Here is a 17022-nt window from a genome sequence, read left to right on the forward strand (position 1 = left end):
CCTAGCACTGAGCCAGGGCAGCTAAAGCAGTCTCAAACTGCATTATTTCTGCATTGCGTTTTTGGACCTAATTAGAGAAGTGGAGGACATGGTTTCTTGGAGATGTCTCATCCACAGGGTCGCCAGAGATCGACTCGAAGGCCAATAACAACAACAACAACAAAGTTAAAGCGCGGGTTCAATTCGGGCACCCCCCTAGTCCTGACTTGCCCAGATCTCCAGCTTTGGTTAAGCCTCGACTAATTCGAGAGACTTTCCTCCTATTCAGAGGCCTCTCCATACTCCCACCACCCCGCTTTCCTCGACTCTTTGCAGAATTCCCAAGAAAATGGGGATTTAGAAGGGCTGTTTGAGTCTGAAGGGGGGGAGGGATGAGAGAGAAAACGGAAGGGAAGATGGTGAGCGTTTTCACCTAGTCATGCAAAACGGCCCTGAAAATTAATTACGGGGAAGGGCAGTTGAGATGGGAAGCAGAATTTCTTCATTCATTCATTCATTCATTCACCACCAGCAGCTCCCCAGTTCGGGTGAAACGGGAGCTTCTTACTCCATATGAATGGAGATTTAGGTCTATGTAGACTTTAGATCTATATGGGGGGGGGGGGGGGAAGGGATAGGGAAAGAGGAAAGAGGAAATATGTCTTCGGCTTTTCTCCCCACTCCCAAGCATTTTCCACCCCCATTCTCCCCCCTTTTTTCCTGGAGCACAGGGATGCATTTCATTTTGGCTCAGGTCAGGAGCTACCCGTCTTGACCCGCTGCCATCCAACTAAACCAGAAGAATTTGAAGGGAGGCCGGGATGGGAGACTGGTTTGCACCCTAGTCCTGCGTTTGCATGAAGCTGAATCCTCACGATAGGCTATCCTTTTATTTCTCTGCGTTGATTTATTATTGGAACCTATGTATTGGGTGGCTACTTTGGACAGAGGAGGCCGCGAAAGACTTTGGAGAGAGGAAAGAGGTCGCCTTGTTTTGGAGGAAGAGGGGAGAATAATGTCATATAGTAAGAGATCCCCTCCTCAAAAGTAAACCCTGGCAAGATGTCGTGGTAGCTGTTTCTTCTCTATTCCACAAGGCCCAAATCAAACCCCAGGGGGTGAAAGTGGTTGCCAGGGGTGCCCTTGATCTAGAAAATCTTGGGTGAGTGTATTTCTAGTATTTGAGAGCCTATGTGTGAGCACCCTGGGGGGGGAGGCATACCTCTTCCCCACACCGAAAAACTGAATGGTCTTTCCATGCACCCAAAGACTGAATGGTCTTTCCATGCTTGGATAGACTGAATAGCCAATCTGCACCGATGCTGAGATCTAATAATACACCCCTATTTGGAGATTTTTTTGGGGGGGGGGAGATTTTTAGGGGGAATCGGACCTGCGGAAGGAGGCAGGGATTTCTTCTCTTATGACCACAGGAAGCCAGAGGCATTCTCCTCCTGACCCATGGCAACCTTCTGCTTCTTCTTGGCTTCTTGGCTTTTCCTCCTGTCTTTCTGCTTTTTCCCTTGCCCAGGTCCCTCTGCTTTTGCCACCGCTGGAAGGGTTCTACACGCGGCCAGTCCTGGTGTGGACGCAGGGACCTTCCACCTTGTGTGGACTGAGAAAAGGGGAGATAAATTTCTGGCTTATCTAGGCTTTGTTATGGGTCTGACGTGAGCTCACGTCCCGATTCTCTCTCTTTCTCCCCCCTTTCCCCCTCCTTCCTCTCCTTTCCCCCTCCCCCCCCAATATTACAGGCAGAATTTCAGAGAAAAGTGTTACAGTATTAGGGGGCTGGAGCTCAGGATCACCACGCCAAGAAACCCTAGTAGCCAACAACTTAGCTATCGGAAAGAGAGGGAGAGGGGGAAAGGGGGCGGGGGGAGGAGAGAGAATGAGAGAGAGAGAGAAAGGAAGGAAGAAACAGAGGGAAGCGAGAAGGAAGAGGAAAGAAGAGGCCGAGCTAGCGAACGTGAGTATGCTCCTTCTCCGAGTCATCCACCGAAAGCAAGGAAAGGGAGGGGGGGGGGGAAAGAAATCTACAAAGGATCACAAATCAGGGACCCCAGCTTTAACACAAGCAAAGAAGAAGAAGAAAACCCCCAAACAAAACAAAACTTTGAAGGAGGAAAAAATAAAATAAAATAAAATAAAATACCGGTTAGGGAAGCCTCTTTCCTTGACGCGCAAAAGGTAGAACAAGACACTCCCTTTCAAAGGGTGAGTTTAAATGGGTATTCTGTTCTCCTTCCTCACCTATCTCATCCTTGTAGTAAGGAGGAAGAAAACACCCCCTCCCCATTACTTATCTTAGAGAGCCCCAATAAGATTCCCCAATTCTATTCCTAAGATTTCCCCCCACTACCACCAAACGGGAACCTTCAAGTAGTAGTAGTAGTAGTAGCAGCCCCAGAGAGTGCCCAGTTCCTCCGGGTTGGCTGGGCGCTTGGGATTGTTTAATAGAAAGATTTATATACTAAGCGTATTATTTACTTTGGGAGGGGAGGTGGCAGGCTAAGAGTATGCTAATTAGCCGGAGATTTGGCAAAGCGGGGGGGGGGGGGGTGGGTTGGTGGAAAAGGGGGTGGAATATCAATTTTTATTGCATCACCTGTCAGGAGTGTCCAATCAGCGCGGGCTTTGGGGGAATTAATTGATGAAGGTGTCTCCGGACGAGCTCACTTCACTCTGTCATTTGATTTGGAGCGAAAGCAGCGGCGGGAAGAGAGAGAGAGAGAGAAAGAGGGGGAATGGGTGGCTCTCCTCTTCTCCTCCGCAGCCCCCTTGCCTCACATTCCTTTATCCTGGCTGGGAAGGGGGCGTAGCCACTCGCCCAAAGCCACCAGGTAGCCAGCCTGCCTGCCTGCCTCTGGCCCGTCGGGAAACACCGGGGCCCAAACCCAGACCATTCCCCGACCCACAACCCCTTCTTCCCCCTTCCGTCCCCCAACCCAACCCACCCAGCCCTGGGCATTTTTCCACGACATGGTCCCCCCTCCTAATCCCCTTCCACCGCCGTTCCTGCCTCTCTCTCTGGGCTGATTTTCCCCTCCAAAGTTTGATCAGGAATAACAGGCTTTGTTCTTTTCTTTTTTGTCCCTCCTCCTCCTCTCCCCTCCATCCAGCAGAGATGCCTTGAGATCCAAACCCAGCACCTGGGCGAGAAGGAAATCCAGAGGACACACACCCCCTAACCCCCCCCCCCCCAATTCTCTCTCTTTTTCAATTTCTCTCTCAATCTTTGGCCCCAAGAGAGGATCTGCGGGGTGGACTGCCTCCCCATCGCCACCGCACACCTTTCCCCCTCTCCTCCTCCTCCTCCTCCTCCTCCTTTCCCCCTCTCTTTCCCTCTCTCCTACTGCTGGCTGTTGCAAGTGGAGCTGGGGGGCGCGGGTCCTCCTCCTGCTCCTCCTGCTCCCCCTTGTATGCCGCCTCTGCCCCAATGGTGGGGCGTCCCTGAGGCGGCGGCGTTGGCGTTGGCGTTGGGGCGCCATGGGAGACCTGAAGTCCGGCTTCGAGGAGGTGGACGGCGTCCGCTTGGGTTACCTGGTGATCCGGGGCAAGCAGATGTTCGCCCTCTCGCAGGTCTTCACCGATCTGCTGAAGAACATCCCTCGGACCACGGTCCACAAGCGGATGGACCACCTCAAGGTGCAGAAGCACCACTGCGACCTGGAGGAGCTCCGCAAGCTCAAGGCCATCAACTCCATCGCCTTCCACGCCGCCAAGTGCACCCTCATCTCCCGGGAGGACGTCGAGGCCCTCTACACCTCCTGCAAGACCGAGAGGGTGCTCAGGGCCAAGCGGAGGGCGGCCGGCGGCGGGCAAGAGCCCAAAGACCCCAAAGTGGCGGCGGCGGCGGCAGCGGCGGCGGCGGCGGCGGCCTTTTGGAAAGACGGAGGGAAACTTTGGCTGGGGCTGAATGGAGCAGCGCCTCTGGGCAGCAGCGGCGGCAGCAACAGCAGCAGCAGCAGCAGCAGAAGGAAGGGATGGCGCAAAGGCACCGCTGCAAAGTCGGAGCCTTTCCTACCGGCTTCGGATCTACCTCACTTTTGGAGCCCATCGCCGGGGCTCAGCCACCCGGGACTCAGCCGGAGCCCTGGCAAAGGGTCCGCAAACTATGAAACGCCCCCGCTCCGGCCCCGCTACGTCTCCCTGGCCTCGGAGCCGCCTTGTTTCCGCAGCCTCCTCTGCTCCAAGCACCCCCACTACTACTACCACTCCTCCGCCGCCATTGCCAGCCAGCCCAAGCTCGCCGCCGCCGCTGCAGCCGCCGCCGCAGCCGCTGCAGCTGCCGCAGCCGCCGCCGTTGCCGTCCGAGGCAGCAGCCCTTTGGGTCTCGGGGGGTGTCGGTCCAAACGGAGGAAGGCGGCCCCGGAGGGAGGGTTCCTGCCCGGCTGCGGGCGCCGCCTGCTCCTGCTCCCCCGGACCCAGGCTTACAAGGCGGCCAAGAGCGCCGGGAGGCTGCCCGCCTTGAAGGGCTTCGTGGCGCCGCAGAACCCCGAGCCTTTTCCCGAGAGCTACAGCAGCGACTCCGACTCCAGCTCCTACTCCGACCAGGCGGGCAACGACTCCGATTTCTGCTCCAGTTTGACCAGCACCAGCAATTCCGGGTCTTCGGAGGAGGAAGAAGAGGAGGAGGAAGACGACGACGACGATGAAGAAGAAGAAGAGGAAGGCAGCTTCGTTTCCGACTCCAGCGAACTGAGCTCCGATGAGGAGGAAGAGGAGGAAGAAGAGGAGGAGGAGGAGAGCAGCTCAGAGTCGGATTCCAGCACTGGCTCCAGCCAAGTCTCGGTGCAGAGCATCCGCTTCAGGCGCACTGCTTTCTGCCCGTCGCCCGGCCTGCTCCTCCCGGCCCCGTTCTCCTCAGCTTCTCCGCGGGGCCCCGAACAGCTCCCCGGACTGGACCGGACCATCAAAGCCGAAGCCTCCGAGGAGGAGGAAGAGGAAGAAGAGGAGGAGGAAGAGGAGCAACCGCCGAGCCAAGACTGGAGCAGTTCGGCCGCCTGGGTCCCCAAAGCCGAGCCGGGGCTGGCCTCACCGGAGAGCCCCCCTCCTCCCCCGGGCAGGCTGGGCTTCGGGGAGCAGGGCCAGGCCAGCGGGGGAAGCAGCAGCAGCAGCCGCAGCATCCACCGACGCCGCCGAGGCCGCCCCGACGGAGAGGCTCCGGGTCCCGCCATCCTGGCACCTGGCGGAGGGAGCCCCGAGGCCGCCCTGGGCTTGCCAGGGGGAGCCAATTCCTGCAGCCCAAAGGCCAGCCCAGAGAGACTCTCCTGGGAGGGCAGGAGATGCCCCCTCGACCCCTCTCCTCCGCCTCCTCCTCCGATTCCCCTTCCTCCGCCCCGGCCAGAGACCCCCCCAACTGCCTTGCAAGGTCTGCCAGCCAGGGAAGGCCCAGAAGATGCCCACCTCCCGCGCCCCTCCAGCCCCTCTCCTGGCAGCCAGCCCTCCTCCTCCGACCTTCCTCCCCGGGACCCGCTCTCCTCTGGGCAGCTCCTCCGCCTCCCGCCCCTTGTGCCCATTGCCCAGATCAAAGTGGAGGACAGCAGTGCCAATGCCGAGTACGGAGTCCAGAGCAGCCCCCCTGGGACGCCCCCATGGCAGCCCAAGCTGGAGGCCAGCCCCCCCCCCCCCCCCCCCCCGGACGACGACGAGGACCCCGACGCCGGACCTGCTCCTGCTGCTGCTGCCGGCCAAGGAAGACCCGGCCGGGCCCCCGGAGCAGCCCCCCGGGCCCACCGCCTCCACGGCACCCCCCACCCCCACCAGGACCCCGAGGACGCCCCCGCTGCCGCCCCCGGCCCCCCTCAGCCAGGCCCTGGCGGCCTGCACTTTAGGCTCCGCCGCCTCGGCTGCTGCCAAGCCCGAGGAGGAGGAGGACGACGGGGAGTACAAATTCGGCGCCCGGGTGAGGAAGAACTACCGGACCTTGGTGTTGGGCAAGCGGGCCCTGCTGCCCAGCCCGGCGCCGCTCAAGCCAAACCTGAAATCGGCCCGGAGTCCCCGGGGGCTGCCCTCCGCAACTACAACGACGGCGTCGGCGTCGGGGAAGCTCCTGGAGAGCCCCGACGGGACCCTGGAGGACCTGGGCGTCCTCGGGCGGCGCAAGCGGGTGGGTGGCAGCGTGGCCTCGGCCCTCAAGCGGCCCTTCAGTTTCCTGGGCAACTTTCCATGCCCGCCTTCTCTGGTGGTTGGCTTGGACGGGGATCTGTTGCCGGCCTACAGCTTGAACACCGCCCAGGATGCCCAGCCGCCCCCCAAGGCCCACCCGGTCTGGAGGTGGCAGCTGGGCGGCTCAGCGATACCTCTTCCCCCCAGCCACAAATTCAGGAAATTTCATTCATGAAAACGGTGGAAAGTAGGGGAGACTGCCCCGACGTCGTGGTTCTTTGTGTTGGCTGGGATTTTTTGAATATATATATTATTATAATTATAATTATTATTATTATTTCTCCCGCCGCCTTCTTGACCTTTGAAGCTGGATGGTGCGTTTCCCTCTGCTACTCCTTGGCATCCTTTCTGGTTTTATCCTCTCTTTTGGGAAGCAGAGGAAGAAGAAGCAGAAGCAGAAATTGGATTACTATTTTCTTTGCCATGAAAAGAGATCGTGGGGGAAGAAGATCGTGGGCGGGTGGGGAGGGCAGGGGAGAGTTCTAACATTCCGCAGACGGCTTCAGGCAAGAGCCTCGAGTTTATTAAACAAACAAACATACAAACAAAAACACAACACCTCAGTGGAATCTGCTAAAGCTGGAACACTTTACTGTCTCAAAATGCTAATAATGCACCCGGTACCTCAGTTCAACTGCTACAAGTAATTAAAGAGAGAGAGTGAGTGAGAGAGTGAGAGAGTGAGAGAGAGAGAGGGAGAGAGAGAGAGGTTGAATTACAATTCCGAACGAGCCATTAATATGTAAATGCACTAGGTTGGGAACCTGGAAGTCTCTTAAAACTGTTCCATTCCGTTTCTTCGTGGAGAAGGTGGTTGCACAGGGAAGGTTTCACTGTTATCTGTCATTCAACTGGAGAAACCCTCTAAACTTGGTTGCAGAAGGTTCTTGTTAAATTATAACGACCCCACGTTTCCCCATCCCCTGGTTGCACTTCTGTATTGGGCAGAAGGGGATGTGTTGCCAGGTCGCCACTAGAAAAGTTACTTCAGCAGCAGCCAGTCAAGAGATATTGCTTTGCAGTTTGCAGTGGTTGTAGGGGTGGTGGTTTTGTGAGCAAAAAGGAAAGGTGTCTACGAGTAAAATGATGTGGGACAAGCCACACTATTGCAAAGAAAGAGAGGAGAATGTCCTCAGTTAAAGGTTTAGGTTTGGCCACCTATTTCCTACCTTGCCTACCTTCCTCAGCTCCAGTCTGCTGCACAGTTTACTTGGAGGCCCCCCCCTCCCGGTTTCAATGGGATTTTCTCCCAAGGAAGTGGTCCCTAGGCTTTGCAACCTTAAGGTTAGGGTTGCTGTGGACTAAGCAATAAATGGAAGGTATACTTCTGTTGGAAGGATGGAGATGGAGGTGGGGGTGAGGATGCTGTAGTCCATCAAATAGAGTTCTCTCAAAAAGCAAAGCCAGACCAATGTGAGGGTCGCACACTTGGGGGAAAAATGCAAACAGATCCAGGTTGCTGAATGCAACAGAGTCCCCAGTAGAAGGAATATTCCCCATGGAGAATATACCATATTCTTGATAGCTGCTTTGGCACAAAAACTCAGGCGTTTGTTGTTGTTGTTTTTAAACCAGGATATATCACTGTTTTCTCTACATCTCTGGAAAATTGACTCCCCCCCCCCCCAGCATCCTATCCTTGTAGCAGGATCATTTATTTTTATTTGTTTTACTGCACATGACAATCAGAGGCAATTGTCTATATTTGCACTTAAAAAGAAAAAAACTCGACATAGTTGAAGCAGGCAGACTTCTAGAGTCAAAGCCTTTGGGAAGAAGACATGCCCGGTGTAATATGTTGTGACGTTGGAAGCAGTAAATAAATAAAAAACAAAAACGATGGAAATTTGCACTGTTGGAAAAAGCATGCTTTAGCTTTATTTTCAATTAAAACACTGTTTTAAGAAAACACGGTTTCTATGCTTATTGCAGGGTTGCCCATTGTTTTCTACTCTCTTTGGGGGTGAGTGTGTGTGTGTGTGAGAGAGAGAGAGAGAGAGAAAGAGAGAGAGAGAGAAGTGTTAAGGGTTTCATTGGAAGAAATGATGCTTTCCAGAGGTTGGTTGTGGTTTCTTATAAAAGATGTGATAAAAACAAACCTGAGGGAGTTGTCAGTACTGTTCTGGTGGGGAAGAGAGGAGGCTTAGTGGAATTAAGTAGGCCTGCTGGAAATGTTAAGCATTGAGAAAGTGGTACAACAACTGAGTTGCTATATCACAACTGCTGGGGTTAATGGTTGGCTTCTGCCTGTGTTGGTCCTTCTCACCCATGTTTTGGTAACAAAATTCCTCTTTCTGAATTGAAATTCTCAGGGATTTCACCTATAGAACAACCGCAAGATAATGATTTCTCCTAAATCAGGAAAGAAAACAAAACAACACTGAAATGTTCACCCTGGGCCTCAGAGTCAACATTCTCTTGTGGAAATTCGCTCCCCATTTTGTTGTTGTTGTTGTTGTTGTTGGGAAATATTTTACTGCTAGCCTTTGGTGAAAAGCACCCAGGCCTGGAAATATTCCAACCTGCTGTAATATATATATATTAAAAATCCACATTGGAGAAAGAGAATGAGAGGGGGGGGTGTTAAGGAGCATAATAAGGAGGATGGCTTTCCTATCTCTGCAGGACACCTGCAGGAGAGAAGTATGTTTAGAAATATACCAACCCATATCCTTCCCCGCCATCTCACCCTGTTGCAGTTGTTGTCTGTATTACTTATGTAGCTTGCTTTGCTCTAGAAAGATGGTGAAGTGCTGACCAGTGCAATTGTTGTGGAAGAAATGTTGCTGTAGTGTAGACCCTGTGTGTGACTGTGCAAAATAAGGCCTTATGTCACTCATACAGGAGACTATTTCATTCTGTCTTACTCTCCCAGCTTCACACACACACACACACACACCTTCCTTTGGCCTCTTTAGCAAGGAGTGGGGGTTGGATGATTTGCAGAAGGCCTTTCCTTGGCAAAAGAGCCAAGGCTTGGAGAGGCCTCCTCTTCACACACACAACCCTCACTCCCTCCTTTTAAATCCTTCCACTGCAATTCCAAAGTGGCTCCTTCTTCCTGGGCTCCCACGCTGCTTCTCTGCAAAGGGATGCATTTCCCTTCCTTTGATCCCTTCCACTGAAAATGGTGGGGTGGGAAATCTTTCAGTTTTACAAAGTTCAAAAGCAACACGTTTATTTTTAAAACTGGTGGCATTTAAGTATTTTTAAAAGCAACCTTCCCCTCACCCAACCACACACTTTAAAAAACAAAACAAAACGGTGTCCTTGTTCTAACCAGCCGCAGTCCTTGGGGCTTGAAGGGCCTTGAGGCTTGAGGCTTGTCTTTTCCCTTAAAGGCAGGATGAAAAACCTTGGGCCAAAAGCTTTTTGCAGGATGTAGCTTTTCAAGACCCCAGAATTACATGGGGGGAAAGAAAAAATGCATCGATCCCCCCTTTAAATAGCTCAATGTTTTCCACGCGTGTCCATCTCACTTGAATGCCAGGCACCTTAAAGAAGCCTTGCGTTTGGTTGAGCAAAGAAAGCAATTTTCCACCTCCACCCCCAATGCAAGGAGAAAGAGAGGGGCCTGCGGTTCTCCTAAGTATACCCCCCTCCTTCCCAATGTATTATGTAACAATTTCTGCCGGTCCAGTGGATCCTTGTATGGAACTACAGATGCTAAGGAAACCGTAAAACCACCCTTTCCTCCCTTCCCTTGCTTTAGAGCAATCCCATTGACTTTGGCTGGAGCCTAGGGTTTGTCAGAGTGGCTCCCGAAAGAGCGAGTTAAGGAATGCCTATTTCTTCTTTAGCAAACCTTCGAAGCCACATTTTCAATTTTTCGAGGTGGTTTAAGGGAAGGAGAAATGGCCTTTCTTTCTCCCTTTCACAAACCTCTACAGCTTTCCAAGTTCCTGGACCTAAAATAATAATAATAAAAAACCCCAGACCACCAGATAACATCTTTCCTCTCTGATAAAACAAAAGGGACAAAACACAGAGCCTGAAATATTCCTGGGTGGAGGAGAAAGGCTCTGCCCACGCGAGGAGACAAAGGAAATGTTGGACTATACATCTAGCATTCAGAAGGGAACATGTATAAAAATGGCTTTTTAGCAAACTGAAAAGCAAAACTGTGTAGTAGGAAGTTAACAGGCCCTTCACTTTGAGCCTATAATGTCCATTTTTTCAATTGAAGACAGTGGCAGAAATAAGGTAAAAATTTAACAACAATAAAATAAAATCCCCCTCTGGCCTGGTTATTCTGAACAGCCCTTTTCCAGCAATAAGGAAAAGCAGTACTGGAGGCTGCAGTCCAGCCTTTCTTGGGGTGATTTTAAAAACAACAGCCCGGCGCTCACTTCCTCCATCTCTCTCTGTCTCTCTCAGATTTAGTTCCTCCTTCCAAACTGAAGTTTATGCATAAAGGAAAAAGGAAGGGGGGGGGACCCAACGTGCTGCGACCGTGTTTTGGTTTCACTTGTGCTGGAGGAGTGTGCTCAAAAACTTGGCCTTTTTGGAAACCAGAGATACAAGACAGGAAGCTCTGCTCTCTCTGTGGTTTTTTTACGGTTTAAAGATGCTGGCGATGGGGAAAGGAAAGGAAAGAAATAAAAGTGCAAGATTCAGCTGCAGATCCGTTGCGGTGGCAGAAACTTTCTTTAGAGGGGGAGAGTTTAGGGAGCCCATTTTCCCTCTTTGCACAACAGCAGCAGCAGCAGCAGCAGAAGGAGGAGGAGGAGGACAATGGGAGGGAATCCACCTTCCATCGCCCTGGCAAAAGCATCTGCAAGGGATTCCAGAAGCCAAAGCTGTTAAGAAAGAAAAGGGGGAGAGATGGGGAGGGAAACTGGAGAGGGAACAGAGATCTAGGGATCCCTGCCTCTTTTCCCTTAGCTAAGGCACAGATTTGATCCCTTGGGTGTTCTCTCTCCCCTTTTTTTTGTTTTTTTTTTTTTGCTAAATACATTTCCAAAAGATCTATATGCAGGATAAAATGGCTTGTGGTATATGTGTTAATGACTGTGTGCGCTGCTTTCTATTTTCCGCATGTATGTATGTGTATATATATTATATATGTGGTGTGTGTGTGTGTGTGTGTACACACACACACATACTGTATCTGTATGTATGATATATATATATATATTATATATATCTGGATATGGTGTATATACACACTGTATGGTGTGTATATCTTGGGTGTGTGTAAATAATAGTAGCTACATATATACATAAATAGATATATGTATGTGTGTATATGTGTGTATAAATATGTGTGTGTGTGTATACATTCATACAGATATATGTGTATTGGTATATATGTGGTGTGTATATTTATTTTATATATACATACATACTAGATATATGTGTATGTATATTTTAACACACACACATACATACAGATATGGTGTGTGGCACATGACACACACACAACACGTGTGTGGTGTGTGTATATATATATATATACACCACAGATATATGTGTGCATATATATATATATATATATATATAAATGCATAATATATATATATAAACACACACATATATATTTATGTATGTATACATATTTGTGTTGTGTATACACGCACACATATATACGATACACATCCTAGATAGATATAGATATGAGCGTGTTGATATACATATACAGGGTGATTAAGAAAGAATGGTGCAAAACTGAATCAGACCAGCTTGACTTTTGCCTCGTCCTTTTCCGACTCACCTGGTGCACATACCTCTTGCTTTGCGCGTTGCCATTTTTGTGTGCCTCTCTTCCGATGGGATTATTTCCATCCTCCCGTCTTCCCTCCTTCCTTCCTTCCCTCCCTCCCTCCCTCCCTCCCTCCCTCCCTCCCTCCTTGCCTTGCCCTCTCCTTCACAATCTGAGGCGGCCTCACCAGGCGCAGCGTTTAAAAGGCCGGGGATGTTTTGCATGGAGCCCTCACAATAGGGGTTGAAGGGACTGACAGTTTCAAAAACAAGGCGCCCTGTCCTTTCCAGATGCCCAGACCACCTCCCTCCTCCTCTTCTCTCCCTCTCTTTCTCCCTCTCTTTCCCCCCTTGCACCTTCTTTCCCTTTGCACTTGGGGTGCCTTGCAAAATATACGGCAACAGCTGTGTTGGGAAACACCGGGCTGGGGATTTTGGGGCCTCTTTTCTTCCTGCTTCCCTTCCTGGGCTGTGCCAAAGGGGATGGGCTGGAGCCCCATCTGAGCCCTATTTTCTGCTTCCTGTCTCCTGGAATAAGAGGAAGAGGGGCTCCTGTATTCCAGGAGAGTTTTGCAGGAATCAGAAGGGGAATGAATGAAAAAGGGTCGTCTCCCCCTATTCTGCTAGCCCTAGTAGCCTGGAGCCTGCCCTGGTCGCCATCTTGCCTGCCTGAAAACAAACTCATTGTGTATTTTCCGCCCCGGCCGGCCTCTCCTTGTGTCTCCGCGGCTGTCTTTCTCTTCCTCTTTCCTTTCTCCCTGGCCCTGAATGTGTTCCCAACTCATTAGGCCAAGCGGAAAGGCCTCTCGGAGGAGTCGGCCCAGAGATCCACTTCAAGGTGGCCTTGCTGGGGCTGGAGGGGAGCGAAAGGAACGTCCCTTTGGCCAGGATGGGGGCTGCCCTCCCCCCTTTCCCCTCGGCCCACTTAGGACTCTCCACCATCCTCTCCCTCCAAGCCTGGCCTTTTGTTTCCTTCCCCCTTTCCCTCTCTCTCTCTCTCTCTCTTTCTCTCTCTCTAGCTTTCCCAAAGCAGCTCAAGTTCCAGCCAAGCCTCACTCGCCCATCGTGGTTTTCCGGGTCAAGCCGAGACCAAAGGGGCTCTGAAATGCAAGGGTCCCTCGCACTGGGGGCCATTGCTCTCTCCCTCCCTCCCCTCGTCCACTTTCCTAGCAGAGAGAAAGAAACAAAAACAGAAGGCACGGGGGGGGGGGGTAGCCGGGGAAGGAAGAAAAAGATTCCCAAAGATCCCTCAGGGGTCTTGCTAGAGAAGCCTTGCACCCATCCCCCGGGTGGTGCTCCCCTAGGAATGAATAGGAAATCCAATCCATTAAAATCGGGGGGAGGGGGGGATTCCTGTTTATTTTATGACAGCAGGCTGGGATTTATGAGCCTTCAGCCGGCATTGCCAGACAGAGCAGTCCCGGGACTTATTTTCAGGTTTAAGACCAGTGAGTAAATAGGAGCTACTCCCTGTTGTTTGAAAAGGTTTGAGAGACAAATACAGGACTGCCAGGGCAGGGTGACTAAAGGCCCTCCTTTTCCAGGACGTATCCTACATTTCACCCTTCTGTCCAGGAGGAATTCCAAAAATGTCCTCCATTATGAGCACGACACAGGAATTGATATTTGAGCACGATTATGAAGCAGGAATTGACATTATTTGAGTGTTTCGAGCCTTTATTTGGTCCTGTTCTACATTTTTCTCAAATGTCTCACATTTTGCAGTACATCCTTGTCCTCCTTTGCGGTCAAAGTAATCTGGTCATTCTGGGCCAGGGAGACCTTTTGGCCCCCAGTGGAAGAAGTAATAAACTGGAGGAGACAGATACCAGAGTCCTGGGGTTGGTTGTTCTGTGGCTGTTGGTAAATAAAAAATACCAGTAGGCGAGATTCCCTTCCTCAAGCCCCTGTGCAGCTTAAAAACGTGTTCCTAGGTGATGTGTGTGGATGTGGAGGTTGTGGTGGTGTTAGGGAGAGAAGGAGGTGGAGGTTTGCCAAGAGGGGAGGCCAGTTGTGGCGACAGATTCGGCCCCAAAAGCGCACCCAGAGGTTGTTTACTCTGGTGTTGGAAAGAAGTGCCCTGGGAGGTTGTAAAGTGTGTGAAATTACGCACTGGTCTCTTAAAGAGTGCCTAATTTCTAGTAAATAGCCGGGCCTTTGTCAATGGCTTTATTATGTTGTTTCTTGTTAATTGTTGAGAAAATCCCCATTGTGGCCGTGTGAATAGGTTTATGAGCTAACCTGGTCAGTGGTGCAATAAGGAGGGCAGTAAAGGGACGCCTGGTTTAAAGAGCCAAGGCTGGGATCGGCCATGGTCGGGCAGAAAGGGTCGGACCTGGTTTTTTTGGCACTCTTTCCGAGGTGCGATTTTGTTCTTGAAAGGCCTGGGAGCAAATCGGTGGATGTGGGTTGAGAGGAAGAGTGGGATTACACACACAGAGAGAGGCTTTCTGGAGGTATATTTCTAATCCCACAACTCCATCTAGATGTGGCTTGAATTAATGGCCTAGAAGAGTCGGGAGTTTTGTCCATGGAGAGCTCGGAGTTTTGAATGTAGCGACTTAACACTTCAAGGCGATCAAATGTTACTGAGAAATAAATTCCCCCCCCTGTGTGTGTGTGTGTGTGTGTGTGTGTGTAGCAAAGGGACACCCAACCCCGATCGCACACACAATTTACTGTGGACTGGCAGATCTTAAAACCAAATAAGGTTGCTTCCTCTTTTCTGTCTTCAGGACTGAGGTATAAAAGAAACAAGAAATTCGGAGCCAGTTCGGGGGGGTCTGGGATTGTCCCTGCGAAATGGAGGCTTAGGTTTTGCAAGACAGCAAATCTGCCTCCCAGTTTGGACTCTTCTGAGGGCTTGAAAAGATTCCTATTTCTCCTATGGTGCGGAATTTAATTATCACAATCCCTTGCGATCTTTTCCTAAAGCTCCCAAGTTTGGATTTTGTGATTTTGTGAAGGCTAGGAAAGATTCGTATTCCTCCCACGGAGAGGAACTAAAAATATCGCAATCCCTTGCGATCTTTTCCTAAGCTCCCAAGAAGGGATCGGTCCTTGAAAAGAAAAGCAAACAGTAGAGAAATGGAGAGAAACTAAACTATCACAACCCCTTGCTATCTTTTTCTAAATTCCCAAGAAGGGATCTTTCCTAGAAGTTACAATCAAGCAGGGGAAAAGGGGAAAGGAAGGGGCAAAAAGCACGAATGTGATCGATTAATTTTGTTGTGGCGGCTGTTGTCGTTGTTGTTACCCACGACAAAGACCTACGCGGTTGTTAGAGGGAGCAAAATAGAGGGACCCCCTTTTTAAAAAGAGAGATGTGGATGGTTTGAAAATACAGGAGAGAAGGAGGAGGAGGAGGAGGAGGCCACCGTCTTGAACCCACATTTAATTTCTTCCAGCTCTTTCAACCCATTTTAGTATGCTTTTGTTTTTGTAATGCCCGAGGGCCTTTGTGTGTATTTTTTTCTCCTGAGAAAGGATCTCAGATAGAGAGGAGTCTGTAGTGTGTGTGTGTGTGTGTGTGTGTGTGTGTGTGTGTGTAAGATCGTGGATCTCTGTAAGATTTCGGCGAGGGCTTGCTTCTCCTCCGATGCCGAAGCGAGAGCTTTTCACTCTCCTTGCTTTTCAAAGGAAAATGAAAAAGCCAGCAGCAGCCTCGAGAGCAGCTGAGCTCTTCTCCTTCTCCCTCTCCATCTTCTACTTCTGCCATTCTGGATACACGTGGGTCTGTATATTGCAAACTGCCCACTTCCTAGCGAAATGTAAACCCTGTCCTCCATTTATATGGGGCTGGAAGCGAAGGGGGAAGCCAGCCAAAAAAGAAAGGCAGGGAACCCGCTTGCGGCTAGCTTTCCTCTTCCACTCGTACAGTCCTTTCTCCAGGAGGGAAGAGGCAGGCCGCGATCACCATTGAAACAAAGGCTCCCATCTCCTTGGTTTCTTGGTGGTGGTTCTTCTCTTCTCCTGGCTTGGCCCCAGTCCCCAGATCGGAGATAAACGCGGCAGGAAAAGACGTGTAGACGCTGCCGGGCCTGAATTAGCCTTTTCCTCGGGGTCCGAAGGGCGCTGAGAAAGCACTAAAATCCGTGGGAACTCTCTTCCTCTCTTTTTCTCTCTGCCTCTTCTTGCTTCCAGGGAAACTGGTTTTACGACCAGGGTGCGGGTTTTCCCAAGAGCTCCCTAGGAAATCCTGGGAAAATCAAAACAGATACACACACACGAAATCGCCTTGCTCTTTCCTTTTCCAGGTTTCAGCTCCCTTCCCTCTCCTGTACTGAGCTCAACATGCTTCCCAAATATATAGCCCTTCCAAGCTCCCTTCCCTTCCACCAAGCTCGAGTTTGCCCCCCCTCCCCAATCTCATCTGCAAAGCTGGTGGACAACTTGGGCTAAAAGAAAGAGAGGCCCGTCCCAGCAAGGCGGAGAGAGATAACCCATCTCCATTGAAACCTTCGCTCGGGTCAGTTCACATTTCCCCCTCCTCTTTGCCTTTCAAACAGCCCTCATCTCTCCCCCCCCCTTCTCTTTCCTTTTCTCCTCTTTCTGCCCAAGCAAACTGGTTGGGGGACAAGGAGGGGGTGGACCAGAGAAGGAAGAAGACCTCCAGGGGACAACACCCTGCTTCCAAATCTCTCTGGCCCCAAAGCAAGCTCCCAAGCCCAGGCTGGAATTTTGCATTGCGTTTCTTTGAATCTGGACGTTTTCCTCCATCTCAAAGGGTTAGGATGCTAAAGTTAGCCTCTTTAAACTTCTATCTGTGACTTAAAAAAAGGGTCTATGATTCTAGGTAAATAAATACCCTCTCATTCCTCAGACCAGCCAAGAGAGCATGGAGGCAAGTATTTGTTTTGGCCTCCTGGAGCTCAATTATCCTGTGTCAAGGAAGGGACAATTTATTGTGAAAAAATCCTCAGGGAGGGGACAGAAATCGTCAGTATGTTGCCCTTCTTGTCTCCTGTCCTGGGTTATCCTGAGAGGTCCTGCTTAGAAATAGGTCCGACTGAACACAACCGGTCCTGTTTTGCAACTGAATGCTCAGGATTTATTTACCATATAAGAAAACATTGGCAGGAAAGGCGAGGATTAGTAAAATAATTAAAACAGGCCAGATGAACTACCAAGCCTCCTGCAGGCCCGGTTTGTGGCCAAAAAGGTGGTACAAAT

At 50.9% G+C, this 17022-nt stretch overlaps 1 protein-coding gene across 1 annotated transcript; it reads left to right on the forward strand.

The window, feature by feature from the left end:
* Nucleotides 1-2797: 2797 nt before the first annotated feature.
* Nucleotides 2798-6597, forward strand: SKIDA1 (SKI/DACH domain containing 1). The gene is made up of 2 exons (XM_042472014.1): nt 2798-5643; nt 5678-6597. Exons 1-2 carry the CDS (start codon nt 3469-3471, stop codon nt 6323-6325), a joined length of 2823 nt encoding a protein of 940 aa, XP_042327948.1. The 5' UTR covers nt 2798-3468; the 3' UTR covers nt 6326-6597.
* Nucleotides 6598-17022: the final 10425 nt, after the last annotated feature.

The sequence above is a fragment of the Sceloporus undulatus genome, chromosome 6, assembly GCF_019175285.1.
Source record: "Sceloporus undulatus isolate JIND9_A2432 ecotype Alabama chromosome 6, SceUnd_v1.1, whole genome shotgun sequence".
In the NCBI taxonomy this organism is placed as follows: domain Eukaryota; kingdom Metazoa; phylum Chordata; class Lepidosauria; order Squamata; family Phrynosomatidae; genus Sceloporus; species Sceloporus undulatus.